Source organism: Salminus brasiliensis, chromosome 23, assembly GCF_030463535.1.
Source record: "Salminus brasiliensis chromosome 23, fSalBra1.hap2, whole genome shotgun sequence".
NCBI classification, from domain to species: domain Eukaryota; kingdom Metazoa; phylum Chordata; class Actinopteri; order Characiformes; family Bryconidae; genus Salminus; species Salminus brasiliensis.
Genome location: NC_132900.1, coordinates 10,479,324 through 10,503,278, shown reverse-complemented (window position 1 = coordinate 10,503,278; position 23,955 = coordinate 10,479,324). Strand labels below are relative to the sequence as shown.

Genomic DNA, 23,955 nt, shown 5'->3' with positions numbered 1-23,955 from the left:
GTTTAGCAAATCATCAATACACATCAGCTTCAATCAGGCCGAGCCCCCTTTTTTGTCTTAAAACAAGCCCTGTGCTTGAATTAGTTTTGGCAGGTGTGGAGAGAGAGGTAAACAAGCTCACTGGAATGAAAGTGGAGGGAATGCACTTCAGTGAAATGGGAATGTTGTTAAATGTGATTTTTGTGTGTCTTGTCTCTTCCGTGTGATTTCTTTTCTGAATAGAGTAGGTGAAAAATCGTATCCTTACCATTGGATACTTGTCCCGACTGCAACAGACATTGAATGTCAATCCCTGACAACTGCAAATAGCAAACAAGTTATGGTACAGTTTTGGCCCAATGTCAAACAAGTTATGATACAGTTTTGGCCCAAAGTCAAACAAGTTATGGTACAGTTTTGGCCCAAAGTCAAACAAGTTATGGTACAGTTTTGGCCCAAAGTCAAACAAGTTATGGACAGTTTTGGCCCAAAGTCAGACGAGTTATGGCCCAGCTTTGACCCAGAGTCAAATGAGTTGCGGCCCAGCTTTGGCCCGAAGTCAAATGAGCTATGGTACAGTTTTGGCCAGAAGTCAAATGAGTTATGGCTCATCTTTGACTCAGAGTCAGATGAGTTATGGTACAGTTTTGACCCAGTGTCCAGTGAGTTACAGCCAAGCTTTGGCCCAGAGTCAAGCGAGTTGTTGTCCAGCTTTGGCCCAAAGTTAACAACATCATTCAGTTGTTTACCACTTTCATTCAGTGTAAAATGATGGTGATTACTTCTTCCTAATCTGAGTACCAAAGGACAGTCACAGCTGGCTACAACTGAGCCAGGATTGGCCCAAAATAAAATTGCTGCACAAACATTTCACATGGTTGTTTTGGTAGGGTTCAAATATCCTAAGCATGAAATGTAGATGCTAGAGGTGAGCCAGTTTGCCCATTGCCTACTTACCTGAGAGTGGCTGAACTAGGCCACATTTAGGCAAGAATCATCTGCTATCTGAAAAGTCTTTTGATTGCACTGTATCTTGGGCCTTTAGCGATTTCCACCCTTAATATACACTGTATATTAATGGGTATGCGCATGTTTGTGTTCGCCTCTCTCTCTCTCTCTCTCTCTCTCTCTCTCTCTCTCTCTCTCTCTCTCTCTCTCTCTGTGTCTCTCTCTCTCTTTCCTCTCACTATTTCATTTTGGCTCAATGCACAAAAAAGGTGCTGTCATCTCATCAGAATACACCCGCTGCGTTTTCTGCAGCGTAAGCATAAGCCTTTCTCGGGCCAAACCTTTGGACACGGACCCGCGAATTGCGCTCAGGCCGGCAGGGCGAGGGGAGCTGACAGCCGCTTTTATTCTCTACCCGTCCGCCATGCCTAACAAAACTATAAAACCTGCCTTCACCCCTACAGAGGCGTCCATGGCTTACAATGTCTCAATCCCGGAGCCGATGAAAGCCAAGTGACGAAGGTCTACGGCCACTTTGCGCCAACGGTCCATCGCCACCGCAAGGCTGAGCCTTTCAGCACCTCGTTCTCGCTCCTGAACGCTCTCCCACTGCTGTCCCGGGAGGGTTCGCCGCATAATAGGCCATTGTATGTGCATGCTGAATGAAATCACCCTGGAATTCCTTTCTCACGAGAGAAAACCCTAGCCTTCGGAACCGACAGTATAATATTTCACAGAGATGACATTCTAAGATTTTTTAAAGGAAGTGGTCAGTTCACTGGGAGCACACTAACTTTTAGGAGTATTTTGGAATGTGCAATACTAAAACTCTCAGTAAAGCTGTAGAATGTAATGGATACACTCACCATTCACTTTATTTACACACCTTGTGCTTGGTCTATATACACACCTAATGCTTGGCCTCTGACTGGCTACTTTACTGGAAACATCTACCCTTGTGCTTCCACTCAGTAGCCACTTTATTAGAAACACCTAACTTTAACTTATGCAAAATGCCTACTGCTTTTACTCACTGGTCATTTTATTGGAAACACCTACCTCTGTACTTTGCCTGACTGGCCACTGTCCTGGAAACGCCTACCTTGTGCTTCTGCTGACCACTGTTTTGAAACTGACTGGCCACTGGAAACACTCACTGTAAACTTTCACTTAATGGCCACTTTATTGAAAATCCCGACCTTGTACTTCCACTCACTGGCCACCTGGAAACATCTATCCTTATGCCTTTCACTCACTATACTGGAAACACCTACCATAAACCTCCATTGACTGGCCGCCTTATTAAAAACACCTAGTTTGAGCTTCCACTTACTGGCCACATTATTGGAAACACCCTGTACTTTACCTCACAAGAAACACCAGATTTTCTGGTCACTTTATTAGAAACACTTACTTTGTACTTCTACTCACTGGCTACTTTATTAGATACGCTCATGTTGGTCTTCCTTTGACTGGCCACTTTATTAGAAACACCCACCTTGTGCCTCCACTTACTGGAAACACTTCCCCTTGAGCTTCCTGGCTGGCCAATGTATTGGGAACACATTCCCTGTACGTCCACTCACTGGCCACTTTATTAGAAACACTTACCATCTACTTCCACTCACTGTCCACTACACTGTAAACCCCTGGTAACTCAGCCAGTCAGGGTTTGAAACTCCAGTCACATCTGTGTTTACTCCTGAAGGGATTCATGTAATTCTAGTAGAGAACTCGGTTCCACTTGTTGTGTTCTCATGTTCTCTCCGGTTTCATCACCTCCTTTGCAGTGTTTTAGGCAGAGCATCGATGTGTCTGTTTGGCTCAAGCCTTTTCTATAACAAGGCTTGGCAACGGAATTCTCCGCGAGCCGGGTTTTCCTTTTGATCTTGGAGGAAGGCCAACTGTGTATGTGTGTGTGTGTGTGTGTGTGTGTGTGTGTGTGTGTGTGTGTGTGTGTGTGTGTGTGTGTGCATTTGGGTTTGAGATTACCTCTCATTCCGTGAAATGTTGTTTTGATTAGCTTTCCCACTGGTCGATGACAAGGCGCTCCAGCATTATGGATGGCGTCTCGAATTCACATGCATGTTGGCTGCAGCACTAATACTCAAATAGTGCTGCAGGATGGTAGCTGCACTGGCAGGAGGAACCTCAGGGCCTTCAAAGCTATCAGAGAGGTCCTAATGATGTCTGGAAACTGTTGTAGTACAGTTATTGTGTTTCACTGTTAAATGTTGGTGGCAGCAAAAGAGGTACATTTGTCTAAAGTGCTAAACAAAACCTTTACGGCTGTGAAGATTTGATTGCATTCAGCCAATGGGATTATTAGTGAGCTCATCTATTGATGTTGGATGATTCGTTCTGGATCATAATCATCACTCCAGCTCATCCAAGAGCCTGTTTACACCTGCCATTAACATGCGTTTATGCAGATCAGGTCACATTCAAATTTCACTGGACCAAATTAAAGTCCAGGTGCAAACACCCCCCACCCCACCCCCAGGACACATTGTGATCGGATTACAAACGGATCTCTCAAACCTCAAATACAATGGAAATCTATGCAGGAAAAGGGAAATCTGATCTCATTTGGTCACTGGCCTTTTGGTTTCAGAGACTATCCGGATACAGAACGCATGTTAATGCCAGGTGTAATCAAGCTCCGAAAGTACCGGCTGGAGCCTCCATCAAGAGACCCCTCAAGCCTATTGGCACTGCTTTTCTATGAAGATTATACAGTACAATCTGGGGGTGTACAATATGCAACAGACATACTGTGTTTATTTTTCCAGTCATCTTTAAATAGTGTATCACGTCACTAGCGGTAGCGCTAACGGTAGACATCTAAGGGTAAAGCCACATCTAATAGGCAGCACTTCATGGGCTAGTGATATACGTGTTACATTGTGGTATTAAGGCCTTATAAAAACTGCATAGCTGCGTATCACCCCAGGCTTCTGATATGGTAATGCTCTGTTGTAGGCGTGTGAACTTTCTCCACAATCAATCGAAAAGAGATTAGAAGTTGGATCAAGTCAAAGAGGTTCCGTCAGCTTATCACATCTAAAACTTAAATGAGTTCAGAAAAGATAATCACTTTTTAATGATTCATCTTCGTTGAGCTCGTTTAAAAATTGAACGTTTTAGACGTGATAAATTGAGGCCATGTCTTAACTTGACACTTTTTACAGTCTTCTTCCCGGGCGTTGCTGCCATGACACTTAAATGGTGCTCAGGCCATCTTTGACTACCCTACTTTCACAAACCTTTGGGTTGGCTTGTCCCATTTGTCGTTTTTTATCATTCATATTTTAGACGTAATCATCATTTATATAGTGTAGATTAAAAAAGTGTAGAACTTGTGAAGTATTAAAGTTGCATATTAGCCCATTTTATCATGTTATGCATAAACCCATAACTTTTTAACCCCTCCAAAGAAGTTCCCAGGAAGTTCCGTAAGGGTTCTTTTAGGTTTCCAATCCGAGAAGTCATTGGACAGGTCGTTAGACCCCGTTTACACCCTGGTCACGTCGTGTGACTAGTATCTGGATTGTATCCTGATAGGATTTTAGCTACATGCATTTATACCCAGTAAACGAATGTCTCTCCGGTTAGTCTAGTCCAATCTAAAACTCAATCGCTGTGTGGGACACAATATGCAAATTTGCTCATTTGGCGGCAATTTTACTGGTGTTTCTGGCTGTACTGGAAGAAGTTTCGGTTGTTGAATGAGTCTTGGAGAGATGGATGCATTTACAATGCTATAATTTGTGGCTTCAATGAGCCTTGGGTGTACATGACCCTATGTCCTTATTTGGATCACATTTGTTAGATACTGACCACTGCATACTAGAAAAAACCCACAAGACCTGCCTGATGTTTGGGAGACGCTCTGACTCGGACTGGTCATCTAGCTGGCACAGTGCTTAAAGACATTGTTCAGTGGAATAAGTAAATAATTTTTTTTACACCTTCAGTTTACACCTTAACCCTACCTGGCATCCCTGGAATCAGGATGCTGACCCCCTAAATGTCTCTTTGCCTAGTTAAATGTCTGTTCTCCATGATTCCACTTTTGTTACCAGTCAGAGAACCATTTTCAGATCACTCTGAGCTCATTCCGCAACCTCCGCCTCCTCCGTCTTCCCTCCGCAGGCGTTCCGTCCGGCCCCCGGAACGTCATCTCCATCGTGAACGAGACGTCTGTGATCCTGGAGTGGCATCCGCCCCGTGAGACCGGCGGCCGTGACGACGTGGTCTACAACATCGTGTGCAAGAAGTGCCGGGCGGACCGTCGTTCCTGCTCCCACTGCGATGACAATGTGGACTTCGTGCCTCGTCAGCTGGGCCTCACCGAGAACAGGGTGGTCATCAGCAACCTGTGGGCCCACACGCTCTACACGTTCGAGATCCAGGCGGTCAACGGAGTGACCAACAAGAGCCCGTACCCAGCACAGCACGTCTCCATAGACATCACCACTAACCAGGCCGGTAAGAGAAGAAGCCCTGGAAGGCTTTAGGATACTCTGTCTGTCTGTCTGTCCATTTGTCTGTGTCTCTCGTCATCATGATCTGACATTCTAAACTGCTGTAGGCTGAATAGGTGGTCCTATGTAAATGTGTCCATGGTTATGATGTCACAACCAAGTTTCCATATATGGACTGTACTGATTGGAAAGTAAGGGCCATGTATGTCTTTTAGTCGTGTCTGTCATAAGGCAAAAGGAATTCAGTGGGATGATATGTCATAATATAAGCCCTTCAAATCCGACCAAAGGCTGCTTTCCAGCTCACATTTAAGAGCTGATCTAGTTGTGTCAGGAGTGGACTTCTTCAGTATTCCTGAACCGACCCATTTGGTATTCAGGTTATTCATCCCACACACTCGTTCTGGTGACAACGTAGTAATTTACTGCACTAGTGAGTCACCTCAAAGGCTACAATGCAAATAAAGGCATAAAAGTTTCCATCTGTCAAATTTGAGGCTGCAAAGCCCCTTCTTCAGCTTTAAGTATCTTTAGAAGCCACACATACATTAACACTTCCCACCAACATGACAGTTCCTCCAGTGAGATGACACTAGTCTACAGTCCTCTCTGAATCTGCAGTGGAAATGTACTCTTCTAAATATTCATGAGCATATTCCATTCTTCTCTGCACTTTTCCTTGCCTCTGTTCGTTCTTCTCATCATTTCCACCTTCATCTTCTCCCTTTTCTTCTCCTCTTTTCTCCTTTCTTCTCCTCCTCTCCACCTTCATCTTCTCCCTTTTCTTCTCCTCTTTTCTCCTCTCTTCTCCTCCTCTCCACCTTCATCTTCTCCCTTTTCTTCTCCTCTTTTCTCCTCTCTTCTCCTCCTCTCCACCTTCATCTACTCCCTTTTCTTCTCCTCTTTTCTCCTCTCTTCTCCTCCTCTCCACCTTCATCTACTCCCTTCTCTTCTCCTCTTTTCTCCTCTCTTCTCCTCCTCTCCACCTTCATCTACTCCCTTCTCTTCTCCTATTTCCTCCTCTCTTCTCCTCCTCTCCACCTTCATCTTCTCCCTTTTCTTCTCCTCTTTTCTCCTCTCTTCTCCTCCTCTCCACCTTCATCTACTCCCTTCTCTTCTCCTCTTTTCTCCTCTCTTCTCCTCCTCTCCACCTTCATCTACTCCCTTCTCTTCTCCTATTTCCTCCTCTCTTCTCCTCCTCTCCACCTTCATCTTCTCCCTTTTCTTCTCCTCTTTTCTCCTCTCTTCTCCTCCTCTCCACCTTCATCTACTCCCTTCTCTTCTCCTCTTTTCTCCTCTCTTCTCCTCCTCTCCACCTTCATCTACTCCCTTCTCTTCTCCTATTTCCTCCTCTCTTCTCCTCCTCTCCACCTTCATCTTCTCCCTTTTCTTCTCCTCTTTTCTCCTCTCTTCTCCTCCTCTCCACCTTCATCTACTCCCTTCTCTTCTCCTCTTCTCCACCTTTATCTACTCCCTTTTCTTCTCTTCTTTTCTCCTCTCTTCTCCTCCTCTCCACATTAATCTACTCCCTTCTTTTCTCCTCCTCTCCATCTTCATCTACTCCCTTCTCTTCTCCTCTTCTCCACCTTCATCTACTCCCTTTTCTTCTCCTCTTTTCTCCTCTCTTCTCCTCCTCTCCACCTTCATCTACTCCCTTCTCTTCTCCTCTTTTCTCCTCTCTTCTCCTCCTCTCCACCTTCATCTACTCCCTTCTCTTCTCCTATTTCCTCCTCTCTTCTCCTCCTCTCCACCTTCATCTTCTCCCTTTTCTTCTCCTCTTTTCTCCTCTCTTCTCCTCCTCTCCACCTTCATCTACTCCCTTCTCTTCTCCTCTTTTCTCCTCTCTTCTCCTCCTCTCCACCTTCATCTACTCCCTTCTCTTCTCCTATTTCCTCCTCTCTTCTCCTCCTCTCCACCTTCATCTTCTCCCTTTTCTTCTCCTCTTTTCTCCTCTCTTCTCCTCCTCTCCACCTTCATCTACTCCCTTCTCTTCTCCTCTTTTCTCCTCTCTTCTCCTCCTCTCCACCTTCATCTACTCCCTTCTCTTCTCCTATTTCCTCCTCTCTTCTCCTCCTCTCCACCTTCATCTTCTCCCTTTTCTTCTCCTCTTTTCTCCTCTCTTCTCCTCCTCTCCACCTTCATCTACTCCCTTCTCTTCTCCTCTTCTCCACCTTTATCTACTCCCTTTTCTTCTCTTCTTTTCTCCTCTCTTCTCCTCCTCTCCACATTAATCTACTCCCTTCTTTTCTCCTCCTCTCCATCTTCATCTACTCCCTTCTCTTCTCCTCTTCTCCACCTTCATCTACTCCCTTCTCTTCTTCTCTTTTCTCCTCTTTTCTCCTCTTCTCCACCTTCATCTACTCCCTTCTCTTCTCCTATTTCCTCCTCTCTTCTCCTCCTCTCCACCTTCATCTTCTCCCTTTTCTTCTCCTCTTTTCTCCTCCTCTCCACCTTCATCTACTCCCTTCTCTTCTCCTCTTTTCTCCTCTCTTCTCCTCCTCTCCACCTTCATCTACTCCCTTCTCTTCTCCTCTTTTCTCCTCTCTTCTCCTCCTCTCCACCTTCATCTACTCTCTTCTCTTCTCCTCTTTTCTCCTCTCTTCTCCTCCTCTCCACCTTCATTTACTCCCTTCTCTTCTCCTCTTCTCCACCTTTATCTACTCCCTTTTCTTCTCTTCTTTTCTCCTCTCTTCTCCTCCTCTCCACATTAATCTACTCCCTTCTTTTCTCCTCCTCTCCATCTTCATCTACTCCCTTCTCTTCTCCTCTTCTCCACCTTCATCTACTCCCTTCTCTTCTTCTCTTTTCTCCTCTTTTCTCCTCTTCTCCTCCTTCATCTACTCCCTTCTCTTCTCTTCTGTTCTCCTCTTTTCCGCTCCTCTCCACCTTCATCTCCTCCCTTTTCTTCTCCTCTTTTCTCCTCTCTTCTCCTCCTCTCCACCTTCATCTTCTCCCTTTTCTTCTCCTCTTTTCTCCTCTTTTCCTCCTCTCCACCTTCATTTACTCCCTTCTCCTCTTCTCCACCTTTATCTTCTCCCTTTTCTTCTCCTCTTTTCTCCTCTTTTCCTCCTCTCCACCTTCATCTACTCCCTCCTCTTCTCCACCTTTATCTACTCCCTTTTCTTCTCTTCTTTTCTCCTCTCTTCTCCTCCTCTCCACATTAATCTACTCCCTTCTTTTCTCCTCCTCTCCACCTTCATCTCCTCCCTTTTCTTCTCCTCTTTTCCACCTTCATTTACTCCCTTCTATTCTATTCTCCTCTTCTCCCCTTTTCCACCTTCTTCTACTCCTTTCTCCTCTCCTCTTTTCATCTCTTCTCCTTTTTGCACCTTCTTCTACTTGCTTCTCTTCTCCTCTTTTCTCATTTCTTTCCTTCTATTCTACCCTTTTCTACTTTTCTCCTCATCTTATTTCATCTTTCCTCCTCTTTTCTACCCTCTTCTATTTCCTTATTCTTCTTTCCTCTTCTCCCTTTCCGCGCCTCCTCTTTTCTACCCTCTCCTCTGTTTCCCTTTCTCTCTTGTCTCCTCCTCTCTTTTCTCTTCTCCTTTCTGTTCTACTCTTCTCCTCTTTTGTCTTTTGTCCTCGTCTCCACTTCTCTTTCCCCTTTTACTCCCCCCATTTCTTTTTCTTCTCCTCTCTCCTCCTATTTTACTCCTCTTCTTTACTCTCCCTTTTCCACTCCCTGCTCGTCTCCTCTTTTTTTTTATCTTGTCCGCTCTTCATGTTTCTACCCTCGGCTACTTCCTTCTCATTGTTTCTCCTCTGTTCTTCACTCTTCTCCCCTTTTCTACCACCTTCTCTTCTCCTCTTTTCTTTTCTTCCCCACATTTCTACCCTCTTCTACTTTCCACACTTCTCTTTTCTTTTCTCCTTTTCTTTCCACTTTCTTCTCCGCTTATTTCCTTTCTTTTGTACTCTTATGCTTTCTTCTGCTCTCTTTTCTTCAACCCTTTTCTACCCCCTTCCTCCCTCTCTCTCTCCCTCTCTCTCTCTCTCCCTCTATTCTCTTAATGAACCTAATAACCTAAAAGCCTATATATGTAAAATCTGCACTTTTTTTAAAAATGTATTTGTTACTGCTCTGTTTTACCCACTGATCCAAATGGTCTGTCTGGTGGCGCCAAAGAAAAACTCTGTCAACAGGAATATGATCAGGCCATCCATTACTGCCCTGACAGCCTGAGCCTTAGTGTTCCGGACAAGCTTTCAGCACCCTCACCACAGCCCACCCCACCAACACACACATGTCTGGACCCCGGAGCTTTCGTATACAGTCAGAGAAAAAAAAAGATCAACTTCAAACATAAAACAAACCTCATTTAAATTTTCCACTTCGTCAGAAATGCAGCGGCGACAGCGGCAGCTGGTCCCCAGACAGGACCCTCAGCCGAGACGCGTTAGTCAACTGCCTTTATGGAAGGAAGACGCCACTTTCAGAGCATGAAGGCGTAGCAAGTAAATAAATAAATAAATAAATACAAGTGTGATGTAGGGTTAGCTGGAATTGTCAGAGTTAATGATCTTGCTCTAGTCCCGAAACCCCGACAAGCCTTTTTGAGAGCAGTAACAATGGAATGTCGTAGCTAGCTATGTGTATGTGTGTGTGTGTTTATGCATGCTTGTCTCAGCTGGCTGAATATCTGAGAACCCCTCAGTTTATTATGGAGCACATACAGCGCAGGGATATCTTGTTAGCTTGGACGGCAAACGCTAGCTGTGTGTTCTGCAGCCTTTAGAGGAGCCCAACAACACGATCCAGGTGTTTCCTTTGTAGTGGCGAATCTACTGAGCTGACACTGTTAGCTTCGGCGCAGCGTTGGCTCGTAATCGTTGGCAGGCCTATTTCGTTGAGCTCAGCATCTTTCAAAGTCTGCCCTCCAAACGCTTGAGTTAGGTTTCTGAAAACAAAGCCTCATTATGGAAAACTAAGAGATTCCAAACAGGACGGACAAGCCCTGGAGCTGTCTCCGTGCACCTAAACAAACCTCGGATAAAATCCATATTTACACACAACCGGAGACAGGGAGACTTAGACGCAGTGAGGAAAAGGAAAACACTGACTCTGTGGACGTTTTCAGAGAGTAAGCACATTTCCGGAAGGTTCCAGTGCTGGAATAAATCGCATGGTGCCATTTCTTCCTTATCAAAGCGCTTTTTTTCTGAGCGTAAATAAAAAAGGGAAACTACAAAGCGCCCGCTGAAACGAGGCAGTGGGATTCCGCTAGCTAGCACCATGCAGCATAACAAGCCACGTCTTCATGGTTTAGGACTGAACTTTGCCGTGCTGGCAAAGATAGGAATCCCTCTGCACACGAAATTATCCACAAGCTTCTGCTTAGACAGTGGGGGGGAGGCGAGGCAAAAAAAATCCGAAGTCTACTTGCTAAAGCTTTGGTTCTTTTCTCCTTTTTTTTTTTTTGAAGTTTGTTTGAACCATCTGGCCTCATTTTCAAGGGTAAAAAGTTATTATATATGGTTTAACACAATGATGATCCTCCAGCCCTTTCATCCTGGATTAAAAAAGTGGAGCTTCTGGACCTGTGGATACATTCGGAGCTTCGCTAACATTAAAGTGCGGTCCAACTAAGGAGGAGGAGGGAATCGAAAAGGAGAGGTGAGGGTAAGAGGAGAGGGGTAAAGAGGAGAGGGGGAGAGAAGGGACAGTGGAAGGAGAGTAGAAAAGAGGAGGAAATTAGAGAAGAGGAGCAAAAAGTAGAGGAGATGAGACAAGAAAATAAAGAAAGGAGTAGAGAAAAGGAGGCAGGAAGATAGGAGAGGATATGAGAGGAAAGGAAGAGAAGAGGAGGAGTAGGAGTAGAGTACAGAGGGAAGGAGATGAGAAAAGAGGGCACAAGAAAAGGCTAGAGAAGAATGGGGGAGGAAAGGAGACAAGGCAAAAAAAAGAAGAGAGGGAAGAAATAGAGGGAAGAAGAGAGGATGGGAGAGGAAAAGAGAGGAGGCAATAAGTAGAGGACAGCAAAGAAAAAAGGACAGGGAGGGAAAAGAGACAAGGAAGGAGGTGAGAGAGGAGGACAGGGGAAGATGAGAGGAGGCAAGAAAGGAGAAGAAGAAAGGAGAGGAGGAAAGAAAAGAGGAGCGGAGAGGAGAGGAAAAGAAGTCAAGAAGAAAGGAGAGGAAATGAGAGGAAAGAGGAGGGGAGGCTAGAATGGAGAAAAGGCGGTGAGAAAGGAGAAGAGGGGATATAGCAAGAAAAGAGGAGAGAAAGGAGAAGAGGAGAGGAAGGAGAATATGAAAGGAGGAGGAATGAAGGGGAAGACATGAGGCAGGAAAGAAGAGGAGAGGAGGAGAGAGAGGAGAAGATAAAAGGAGGAGGAGAGAAGGGGAAGAGATAAGCCAGGAAAGAAGGGCAGAGGAGGAGAGAAAGGAGAAGATGAAAGGAGGAGGAAAGAAGGGGAAGAGATGAGCCAGGAAAGAAGAGCAGAGGAGGAGAGAAAGGAGAAGATGAAAGGAGGAGGAAAGAAGGGGGAGAGATGAGGCAGGAAAGAAGAGCAGAGGAGGAGAGAAAGGAGAAGATGAAAGGAGGAGGGAAGAAGGGGGAGATATGAGGCAGGAAAGAAGAGCAGAGGAGGAGAGAAAGGAGAAGATGAAAGGAGGAGGGAAGAAGGGGGAGATATGAGGCAGGAAAGAAGAGGAGAGGAGGAGAGAAAGGAGAAGAGGAGAGGAAGAGGGGAAGAGATAAGGCAGGAAAGAAGAGGAGAGGAGGAGAGAAAGGGGAAGAGGAGAGGAAAAGGAGTCAAGAAGAGAGGAGAGGAAATGAGAGAAACGAGGAGGGGAGGCTAGAATGGAGGAAAGGCGGTGAAAAAGGAGAAGAGGGGATATAGCAAGAAAAGAGGAGAGAAAGGAGAAGATGAAAAGAGGAGGAAAGAAGGGGAAGAGATGAGGCAGGAAAGAAGAGGAGAGGAGGATAGAAAGGAGAAGAGGAGAGGAGGAGAGAAAGGAGAGGAGGAGAGAAAGGAGAAGAGGAGAGGAGAAGGGAAATAGATGAGGCAAGAAAGCAGAAGAGGAAAGGTGAAGAAAAGAAGAAGGGAGAGGAGAGAAAGGGAAAGGAGTTAAGAAGAGATGAGAGGAAAGAGGAGGCAAGAAAGAAGAACAGAAGGGGAAGCAAGAATGGAGGAAATGGGATAAAAAGGAGAAGACGAAAGGAGGGAAGACGGGGAAAAGATGACACAGGAAAGGAGAGTAAAGAAGAGGTTTAAAAAAGAGGGGAGGCAAGAAAACAGGAGGTGAAAGGAGAAGGAAGAAGAGGAGAAAAGGAAGGAGGAATGGACAGAATTATTTATATTATTTTTAATGATGGACTGGCAGATTGGAGTTAGTCTGAAGTGTTTTTTTTTTTTTTTGCTCTTGTATCCAGTGTTTTTTCAGAGTTGTACCATTAATAGAATGTTTAATGCAATTTGAACATATTAATTAAAGTGTCCTTTTATTTAATTGCTTATCACTTGAAGCTGTGTTTTTTCTATTAGGTTGAAACTGTGTACGATCTGTTTGCAGTGTGTTGAAAGCGAAAGCTGCTGGTATTTCTTGTGAAGTGGGGGATTATTTGAGCCGTGTTTGCCCGTCGGGCTGTTTGTTCTGGTGCAGGTAAATTGAAGCTAATTGCATAATGGCTGTTACAGGGCCACTTGTCCCAGCTTGACTAGCTTTCAATTAGAGACAGTTCAGCCAGAACCGCCTGGTCATGCCTGTAAATGCCAAATAAACACACGACCACTGCAGTCTGGGGAGTGACACAGCACACAAGCCAATCTTACTGCAAGATCAGACAGGGGTGTGGTGTTCAATTCTGTAATCAGCCAACCGCGTGCCAACAGTGCCATGCATAGCGTAATGCAGATGTGGGACAACAGCTCCAGGAAATGTTCACATCAACAGTGGGAATGGTGAAGCATCCAGTGAGCAGCAGTTGCTGCCACCTTGTCAAATGGAGAGGTCAACAGAGAATGACCAGACTGGTTGGAGCTGACAGAAAGGCTGCAGTAACTCAGATGACCACTCCGTACAACTGTGGTGAAGCCATATCAGTTTCACTTCCGAAGCTGAAGCTGCAGTGGACATGGGCTCATCAAAACCGGACAGCTGATACAATATATATGTCGACAAAAGTATTGGGACACCTGCTCATTCATTGATTCTTTTGAAATCAGGGGTATTAAATAGAGTCAGACCTGTTTTTGTTGGAGTAACTGTCTCTCAGGAAGGGCTTTCTACTAGATACTAGATTTTGAAGCATTGCTGTGAGGATTTGATTGCATTCAGTGATTAGAGCATTAGTGATGATCACCATCCCACCTCACCTCATCCCAAAAGCACAGGATGGAGCACCAACCATCATTCCAGAGAACACAGTTCTTAACGCTGGGGGAAGCTTTGTACCCCACTAACCATGTCTGGCATTAGGCATGGTGCCAGTAGGTTCTTGTTTATTGCTATGTGACTAGACAAGCTATCTGTGTTTGTGTGCATTTGCACACCTGCGTCAGCAACGGGTGCAACATAAAGGGGTGTCCACAAACATTTGGACATGGAAGCACTCTAATGCTGGTTGAAGTCCGCTTTCTCTTCAGTGTTGCGACATAGCAGTCCCTGCTAATCCCTGTTGGCTGGCAGTTTGAATCTGATGTGGTTCTTATTTCCTGAAGATTCCTGAAGATTCCCACCGCACTAGCTATTCGTGGCATTGCACGCACAAGTTACATCCAGGGGAAATACTTTTTAATGTGGAATCACCCCCCTGCTGACACTGGCTCGTGACTGGCCTATTGGAATCCAATCACGCAGCAGTCCCCCTCTTACATTTTAAGCAGTTCTACAAAATCCATTAGCAGCTGGTTTTATGGCTCTGGTTTTATAGTGTGGTCAAGAGCCTGAGTGTGGGAGATAACATTAATTCTAGATAATTCTGTCCATTCTAAAGGAAAACTCCAGCATTTGTTTAAGCTAATCTTTATATGTGGCTTACAGTCCGCTTACACGGACAATAACATTTCCCTGTACTTGGAAAAAGAACTGAAAACCGTTACTAATGGGCAGATGCTAAAGCCCACTTACGATAGAAGCCAATGGGCAGATGCTGAAGCCCATTGGCTTTAATGGAATCGCAGCTTTTTATATAATCATAGGGAAACTCCTAAAAAAGGACGGCCGGTGGTAATCGATGGTGTGATGTAAATGTGACAGCTAGCGATTAAAAACCTTTTTAAAGGAGTGCTCCCTCACATTAGCAACCTGCACATTAGGCTCCGGCCTGTTATACAACACGAGAGGCCATTGCTTTTCCTCACAGAACGTCTATAGGTGAAGACAAATCAAGCCTCACTTGTGTTTGTCTTCATTATACACCCTTTTAAATCGACATCCGCCTCTCTCTGTCTCTCTCTCGCTCTTAAAGTGGGGTGATCGAGGATAGAGGAGAGGGAAATGAGTGAGTGAATAACCCTTATTATCAGGCGGCTCTAATGGCCGCCACTGGGCGTGCGTGTCACTCTCTAAATGGAGCTCCTGACAGATAGATGTTTAAGAGCGACACTAGCCTCTATTGTTAGCGTGAGGCACAGCTAATGACTCTTCTGCTCCTAATCTGCTCGGGGCCGCGTTTACGGGGCTTTATAGCCGATGCTAATTGCTCTGCTCCTGTTTTTGATGGGAATACTTGCAGGAATGCAGAGAGATGGACAACGTGTGCTCGCTTTTGCCAAGGTGCCAAGCTTTTATGCCTTGTGCGGCCGCTCGCGTGTGTACTACGTGTATGCACAGTACATTTAGAACATTAGTCTTGTAATCAGGACTTGATTGCATGCATTGGTGCAACAGCAGCTAGCAACCATTAGCGTGATGTGTGCATGTGTACAAACAAATGTGTGCCATGTTCTCTCTATTCCAAATGTAGCCAGCCAGCAAGCAAGGGCCTGTTGAGTTTCCAAAGTTTGCTACGACGTGGTTGGTGTGGTGCAACGGGTAACGCCATTACCTGCCAGTGAGCTACCACACCATGTCGGGGACCAGGGTTCAATTCCTGGTCTGGGTCACTATGCTGAACTACACCAATAAGAGTCATTGGGCAAGACTCCTAACACTACATTGACCCACCGACCCACCTCTAAAGGTCAAGTCAAGTGAAGTGGGTTTTATTGTCATTTCAACTATATACATACATACATACAGACTACAACATAGACAAAGTGCATACAGAATACAAGTGCAGACAGACAATACAACACAATACAGACAAAGAATAATAAATAATTAGGGGTAGTGTGCAAATTATGCAGTGTGCAATAAATATTAAGTCCAGTGAGGTAGAATAGTTATTTGTGCAAATTGCTTCCCATATTGTCTGGGGTAAATGGTTGGTGAATGATATATATATATATATATATATATATATATATATATATATATATATATATATATATATATATATATATATATATATATATATAGAGAGAGAGAGAGAGAGAGAGAGAGTGTGTGTGTGTGTGTGTGTGTGTGTACATGGAACAGAAAAACCATCGGTTCAGGCTCTGGAGTTGAGAGGTCTGATGGCTTGGGGGAAGAAGCTATTGCAGAGCCTGGTCATGTTGGACCGGATGCTGCGGTACCTTCTTCCTGATTGCAGGAGGGAGAACGGTCCATGTAAAGCTACGAGAAGCTACCATTAGCATTATCTAAAGCCTCAGTGGTGTGTCTGATGCTTTAGCGCAGTGCTAATTGCTAGTCAAAAGCTACCATTACTTGAAGCTCTATTAGTGTGTGTATTTTTGGTCGCTTATACAGCTTGTATAGCTCTTGAATTTTGCACCAGAGCTACAACGCTCAGAAGACTCAGAACAGGCCGCTAATACAGTGCTATTACCAATCTAAAGCCCCAACTGTGTGTGTGTGTGTGGTGTTGGTCATTTTTACAGCCAGACAATTGCATTGTTGTTTTTTCACCAGAGCTATGAGGCTCAGAACAGACAGATGCAGCATCGCTAATACAGTAACATTAGCCATCTTGAAGCCTCAGCTGCATGTGCATGGTCATTTCTATAGCTAACATGATTCCAGTGATTACTTGGCTTGGCATAGTGGAAGCGAAGTGTGTGATGCTTTAGGAGTGGCTCCACTGCTGAGCTATAGAAATAAACTTTGGAGACAACGACCATTTGGCAAATTGTATTTTTATTTATTTTTTTATTTTTTTATTTTTTTTTTACCAAACTTGACATTTTCTCTTGGCCAAGCTCATATGTTCCAGTGTTGATAACGGAACACGTTTGAAAACTGACCTTCAACCAAAATGTCATCTCATTCATCATGTGAACATCAATTATGTTGACGATTGTTCTGTCAGGGTCATCTCAGGTTTCTACGCTGATATTACACATGTAAATGCTAAATCCTAGCATCTGTACACAATTCCTTCTGCCAAAATAGAACAAAGAACGAAGAAAACCTACACACTTACAAGGGAAACCAGTGAGCAGATGCGGAGGCAAGGTCTCATGGCCATCTATTATTTTTTAATGTACATGGAAATGTGCCAGGTTTGTGTCTGAGGTAATTGTCTGTGTCCAAAATAGCAACTTTTCAGGAGAAGGAAAAAAAAATCCTAACTTTCAATGGACGTCAATGTAAAAAGATTTAGTTCCATTCCTTCATTTTGAAGCATTTCCATTGGTCCATACAAGGTTTTTGCGTGACAGTGGTGCTATATAGAAAGCAGCAGCACCGACTCTATGAGCAGCAGTGGTTGTAGAGTCCACCCCTTCCCAGGGAGGAAATGCATGTATCAGAGTGATGAGTGTGTTCGGTGGTGTTGAGGGTAAATGTGAAGTTATTTTTAGTGGCTCAGGTCAGGCGGTGATCAGAGAGGATTGTGATGGGCCTCAGGCCTCTGCTGCTACCTGACAGCCTCAGCAGCTTACAGGCCCATGTACACACAGTGTTTGCCATTTACAAGCTGTGGTGTGCTCCAGTGTGTCTGGTCTTGTACGACTATCTCTGTGAGGCCCAAGGGTCCTGAAAATAAAAGGACAACAAGAAAGATTAACTCAAGAGACGACATTTCTCAACTGTTTCAACACAAATTCCACTTTCTTATGAAAAACTAACAGCAGAAAGAGTCACTTTTGGATACTAAGATTGGGTTTAGAGTTACTGAGGTTAAGGTTAGGATTGATATTAGGGTTAGGTAGGTGTAGATCACTGAGATTAAGATTAGGGTTGATATTAGGGTTAGGTTTAGGGTTACTGAGGTTAAGGTTAGGGTTAATATTAGGGTTAGGTTTAGGTCACTGAGGTTAAGGTTAGGGTTAATATTAGAGTTAGGTTTAGGGTTACTGAGGTTACAGTTAGGGTTAATATTAGGGTTAGGTTTAGGGTTACTGAGGTTACGGTTAGGGTTAATATTAGGTTTAGGGTCACTGAGGTTACGGTTAGGGTTAATATTAGGGTTAGGTTTAGGGTTACTGAGGTTAAGGTTAGGGTTAATATTAGGTTTAGGGTCACTGAGGTTACGGTTAGGGTTAATATTAGGTTTAGGGTTACTGAGGTTAAGGTTAGGGTTAATATTAGAGTTAGGTTTAGGGTTACTGAGGTTAAGATTAGGGTTGATATTAGGGTTAGGTAGGTGTAGATCACTGAGGTTAAGGTTAGGGTTAATATTAGGGTTAGGTTTAGGGTTACTGAGGTTACAGTTAGGGTTAATATTAGGGTTAGGTTTAGGGTTACTGAGGTTACAGTTAGGGTTAATATTAGGGTTAGGTTTAGGGTTACTGAGGTTACAGTTAGGGTTAATATTAGGGTTAGGTTTAGGGTTACTGAGGTTAAGGTTAGGGTTAATATTAGAGTTAGGTTTAGGGTTACTGAGGTTACGGTTAGGGTTAATATTAGGGTTAGGTTTAGGGTTACTGAGGTTAAGATTAGGGTTGATATTAGGGTTAGGTTTAGGGTTACTGAGGTTAAGGTTAGTGTTAATATTAGGTTTAGGGTTACTGAGGTTACGGTTAGGGTTAATATTAGGGTTAGGTTTAGGGTTACTGAGGTTAAGATTAGGGTTGACATTAGAGTTAGGTTTAGGGTTACTGAGGTTAAGGTTAGTGTTAATATTAGGTTTAGGGTTACTGAGGTTAAGATTAGGGTTGATATTAGGGTTAGGTTTAGGGTTACTGAGGTTAAGGTTAGGGTTAATATTAGAGTTAGGTTTCGGTCACTGAGGTTAAGGTTAGGTTTATTATTAGTTAGGTTTATGGTTACTGAAGTTAAGGTTAGGTTTATTATTAGGGTTAGGTTTAGGGTTACTGAGGTTAAGGTTAATATTAGGCTTAGGTTTGGGTTACTGAGGTTAAGATTAGAATTATCTTGCCATAGTGTGCAAATGTTAACACATGTACAGAACCTCATATACCAACCGGCCCTTCTCTTTTTCTCTCTCGGCTCCTGGAGCTTTTCTAAACATTCAGTGCCTTTGTTCAGAACTCTCTGCATCACTCTTCCCCTCTGAGCTCTGCACGGTTCCACCTTCTAAGTGCTGAAATTAAGCGATATGCTTAAATATCTTATGAATTGGCCTTGATCCTGTGCTGTGAGCTGCAGGCTTAATCTACTCACACTCGGTAAGCCACTCTCCATAAGGCTGTCTCTCTAATGAACAAATGCTAATGTTAATATTGCCATTGCTGCGCAGGCGTCAGGCTGTAAGTTATGATCAGCCAAGCACCCGGCTGTGCTGAATTAGCCTTCCAGCTGCAGACCCCATACCTCCAAGAACTACTCACATTTCACTTAAAAGAGAGCAATTGCTGGTTATTTAAAGTCGGTGTGGTCTCGTTTTTACATCCGTTTTCATGGAAACGTCTTTGAAGTGCATATTAGCGTGACTTTCTAATTTGTAGGAGTTTTTTTGTGAGTCTTTAATGTGCTTCCTATCGGTCTTGTCCATCTAAAAAACACACTGTCAGGAAGCCGTGATAAGGAACTATATTAAATGGGTTGAATGCAGCACAACCTGCCTTTGAAATGAGCTTTCACTGCTGATAACAGAGGCCTGCTGGTGGAGGGTTTAGAATTCACACTTTACTCAGAAATCCTCAGCTTGTTTCAGTGAGCTTTGAGGGGAGGAATTCCTGCTGCATTACGCTGCACTCCTACTGTTTCCAGAGATCAAAGACACTTCTGAGGGTTACCCTTAAGTACAGTGATGCGGAAACTGATTGATGGATTAATTGATTGATTGTCTGACTGACTAACTGTCTGATTGTCTGACTGGTTGATGGATGGGTTTGTTAAGTGATTTTATTGATTTATCTATTAATTGATTAAAAGATTGTTTATTAAGGTATTGGTTGATTGGTTGTTTGGCTTGTTGATTGGCTGATGCATATTAATTAATGTATTGATTGATTGAGTTATTGACAGTGACTGGCTGGATGATTGATTGGTTAGCTGACTGTTTATGCATTGATTGACTGACAGGTTGCTCATTAAGCTATTCATTGGTTGATTGGCTGGTTGACTGATTGGTTAATTGGCTCATTGATTGGTTGATGCGTATTAATTAATGAATTGATTGAGTTATTGAAAGGGTGGCTGGCTGGTTAATTGATTGATTAGCTGACTGACTGATTGATGGATATATTGATTGCTTTATTTGCTGATGGTTTTGAATGCATTGATTGTGTTATTGATAGGGTGACTAACTAGCTGACTTGCTGATTTATGCATTGACTGACTCGCTGTCTGATTGGTTGATGGATTGGTTAGTTGATTGATTTAATTGGACTGATTTGATTTATTTATTTATTGATTGACAGAGAGAGAGAGAGAGAGAGAGAGAGAGAGAGAGAGAGAGAGAGAGAGAGAGAGATGTTGTAGTGAGTAGAGGTTTGACCTGCTGGACTGCTGGGTCATTAGTGAAGATGGCAAGCTATGTGTGTGTGTGACTGATTGATATGGCTGATTTAAGAGTTCATTCACAGTCTGTCCCCTCCTGGACAGCCAGGATAGAGTGCACTCTTCTTCCTTTTAAATTTACTGCCTTTTGAAGGGGCCTATCAGACCATTTAAAGCCCATCTATTTCCCTGCTTTCTTTCTCTGGCTCTTATGTGGCCGTTCTGTTTAGCCGCGGAGGACTTAATGGTTTAATTCTCTCGATATCTCCCTCGCTGTAACCCTTGGGGCTTAAGAGAACATATAGCTGTCTATTAGGATATTAGGGAAGTTTAGCTGAGCCAATCTCTCAAGGTCAGTTCAGAGCATTTGCACCAGCATGCTCTCAGGAATTAGCCATAAAGAGAATTAGCCGGTTTAATGAAGCTATTTATTTATTCATTCATTCATGTATTTCAGGCCTGTTTTTCAGCTTGCATTCTTGATTTCTGGCAGCATTGGGAAACCCTCTATGTCCAGTGGCTGAAGGTCCATATTGTGAGATCTTGCAGAAGCTTGCTCTGTACAAGAGTTCAGTTTTTTGCTCTGTACAAGAGTTCAGTTCAAACGTCTGCAGGTTTCATCAACAAATGGTCTACAGTATCTATCAAGGGTGTACTGACTGAAGGTGGGGGTTTCTAATAAAGGCCTAATAGAAAAGAGGCCTGCCTATATATTTAATTCCTGGAGGGTGTATAAGAAACTCTGAATATACACCAGCAAGGGTGAACTGAAAAGGTAGGGGTTTCCAATAAAGTGGCCTGTTGTGTAAACTGATCGGCCATTGGGATTATGTGCCAGGACATTTGTGTTTGGCTGTAATTACTCACTGATGATTTGAATGCTGAGCAGTTCTCTTTGGAGAACCATGGTGATCCTACAGAGGCCTGCCTATATAGTTCATTCCTAGGAGGATGTATGGAAAACACAAACTGTGCATTACCAGATGGTCTACAGTCCCTCACTGATTGGTTATTTGGAAATGCTTGATAAGAGATTGCATTGGTTTTGTCCAGCAACAATATGAGACACATGTGTTTGGCTATAATTAACCATGGATGATCTAAATGTTGAGCAGTTCTTCAAGGAGAACCATGGTCATCCTACAGAAACCTGCCCATAAAGTTAATTTCTAGAGGACGTGTAGGAAACTAACCATAGATAAAAGGCTAAAGGATGGCTAACACATTTATTACCCAAGGAAGGTGGACCAACGAGGTAGGAGTTTCTGATAAAGTGGCCAATTACTGTATTGTATTCTTTTGGCTGTGGTTAACCACTAATGATCTGACGGCCGAGCAGAAGCAACTAATTCCGTCAAGAGAGCCTCGTTCATCCCACAGAGACCTGCCCATTAGACCTGTGGTCACATGACGACTTATCGCCTCATGTTCCAATAACGAGTCGTTCCCCACCTTTCTGATCATTAGGGATAGCAGAGGGCGAGAGAAAGAGGTGTCATTGGAGCTTCTGTACATCAACCACAATGGAAGTGGACAATACAGAGGAGTGTATCTTCATCATAGAATAGAAAGAGTGCCTTTCAGGTTGGCCTCCATTCAAGAAAAGATCAATAACCTCATTCACCTACAGCATCATTATATATATCTAACCTCTATTCACCATCTCTATGATTATATGTCACCCCTATTCAGCTGCTCGGTAATTACACTTAGGAGGGGGGATGGTTATCCGTAATAATTAACCAACGTGTTCGATGACCATGAACAGAACCCTGAAATATAGAAAAGCATACAGCGCTTGACAATAGACACGGAGTACGACCTGAAAAGAGGGAAAATGAATGGACTGAATGTGAAGCAACAGATGGGTCTGCGGACGACTTGTCCAGCTTGACCGCTTTCGGACATTTACGGATGTTTGTTGTGCTTCACCCAGCGCCGAAATAGCCTTGAGAGAGTGATGACTGTGTCAGGAGGGCATTAATGAGATAGAAGAGGTGCATTGTGGGAGTAGTAGTTGAGCCGGTTTCTCTTTTCACGGTAGCTGTCGGATGGTCTTGTTCTATTACTACACTATCAGCTATTAGTGTCATGAAAACAATAACGCTATCACTCTCGTGCTCGCTCTCCCTAGCTCACTGTATCGCTCTCTCTGGTCCTCGGGGGTCTATAACACACATGATGACAGTGTGTGTTTAAAGTAATGCAGAGATACAACAGCCATATTCTTGTGTCTATGCTTTCCCGGGCAATAGAAGTGTCTGGTGGTTTCAGATTATAGTGTAAGACATGAAGCATTCTGCATGTGTATTTGTGGAAGAGTCACGCTATATGACATATAAATGACCTAATCAGTGTTAAACAATGTTCTAGCACTTTGGGTGGTGTGGAAGAGTCACATTATATGATATAAGGGGCAAAATCAGTGTTACACAATGGTCTGGCACTCTAGGTGGTATGGAAGAGTCACACTATATGACATATAAAGGACGGGACAAAAGCAGTGTTACACGGTGGACTGGCACTCTAGGGGATGTGGAAGAGTCATGTTGTATGACATGTAAAGGATGAAAGCAGTGTTACACGGTGGACTGGAACCCAAGATGTTGCAGAAAAGTCATGCTGTATGACACATAAAGGACAACATCAGTGTTACACAATGGACTGGCAACCTAGGGGATGTGGAAGAGTCACACTACATGACATATAAAGGACAACATCAGTGTTACACAATGGACTGGCAACCTAGGGGATGTGGAAGAGTCACACTATATGACATATAAAGGACAACATCAGTGTTACACAATGGACTGACAACCTAGGGGATGTGGAAGAGTCACACTACATGACATATAAAGGACAACATCAGTGTTACACAATGGACTGGCAACCTAGGGGATGTGGAAGAGTCACACTATATGACATATAAAGGACATAATCAGTGTTACATGGTGGACTGGAACCCAAGTTGTTGGAGAGGAGTCACATATTACATATAAAGGACAACATTAGTGTTACACAATGGACTGGCACTCTAGGGGATGTGGAAGAGTCACACTATATGACATAAAGGACAACATCAGTGTTACACAATGGACTGGCAACCTAGGGGATGTAGAAAAATCATGCGATATGACATAAAGGACAACATCAGTGTTACACAATGGACTGGCAACCTAGGGGATGTAGAAAAATCATGCGATATGACATCTGAAAGACAGAATTAGCATAACGTGATGGACTGCCATCCTAGGTGGTATGGAAGAGTCACACTATATGATACATAAAGGACAAAATCAGTGTTACACGATGGTACTGGCACCCTGTCCAGGAAATTCCTGGAAGGTGTTCCGGCCTTCCACCGTGACCCTCATTGAGAAGTAGTTCTGAATATTGATAGTCCCAAATGAAATTCCAAGTGTGGAATTCAGTGACCAAAAACATTAAGCACTACACAGACACGCATATCCTGAAATATCCTAAAATTGCTAGTGCCCCCTACTGGACCTGGCAGGGAGCTAATGACACAAATAGCCAGCTAATGATTAGCTGTTTATGCTGTTTAGCTAAACTCTACTGTCTAATTCACTGTAGATTATAATCCTTGATGGCTGTAGTGTGTGAAGCAGAGAAGGACAGAAAT

At 43.7% G+C, this 23,955-nt stretch overlaps 1 protein-coding gene across 3 annotated transcripts in view; it reads left to right on the top strand.

Annotated features, from left to right (window-relative positions):
* The window catches only part of ephb1 (EPH receptor B1), a 305,121-nt gene that overhangs the window by 182,890 nt on the left and 98,276 nt on the right, over window positions 1–23,955 (top strand). For 2 of the 3 annotated variants that reach the window (XM_072669347.1, XM_072669346.1), the window contains exon 6: window positions 5,083–5,418. The exons of the other annotated variant lie outside the window; for it this stretch is intronic. In XM_072669347.1, coding sequence (XP_072525448.1) covers window positions 5,083–5,418 — 336 coding nt within the window. The remainder of the gene's footprint in view (window positions 1–5,082; window positions 5,419–23,955) is intronic. 3 annotated transcript variants of the gene reach the window in all.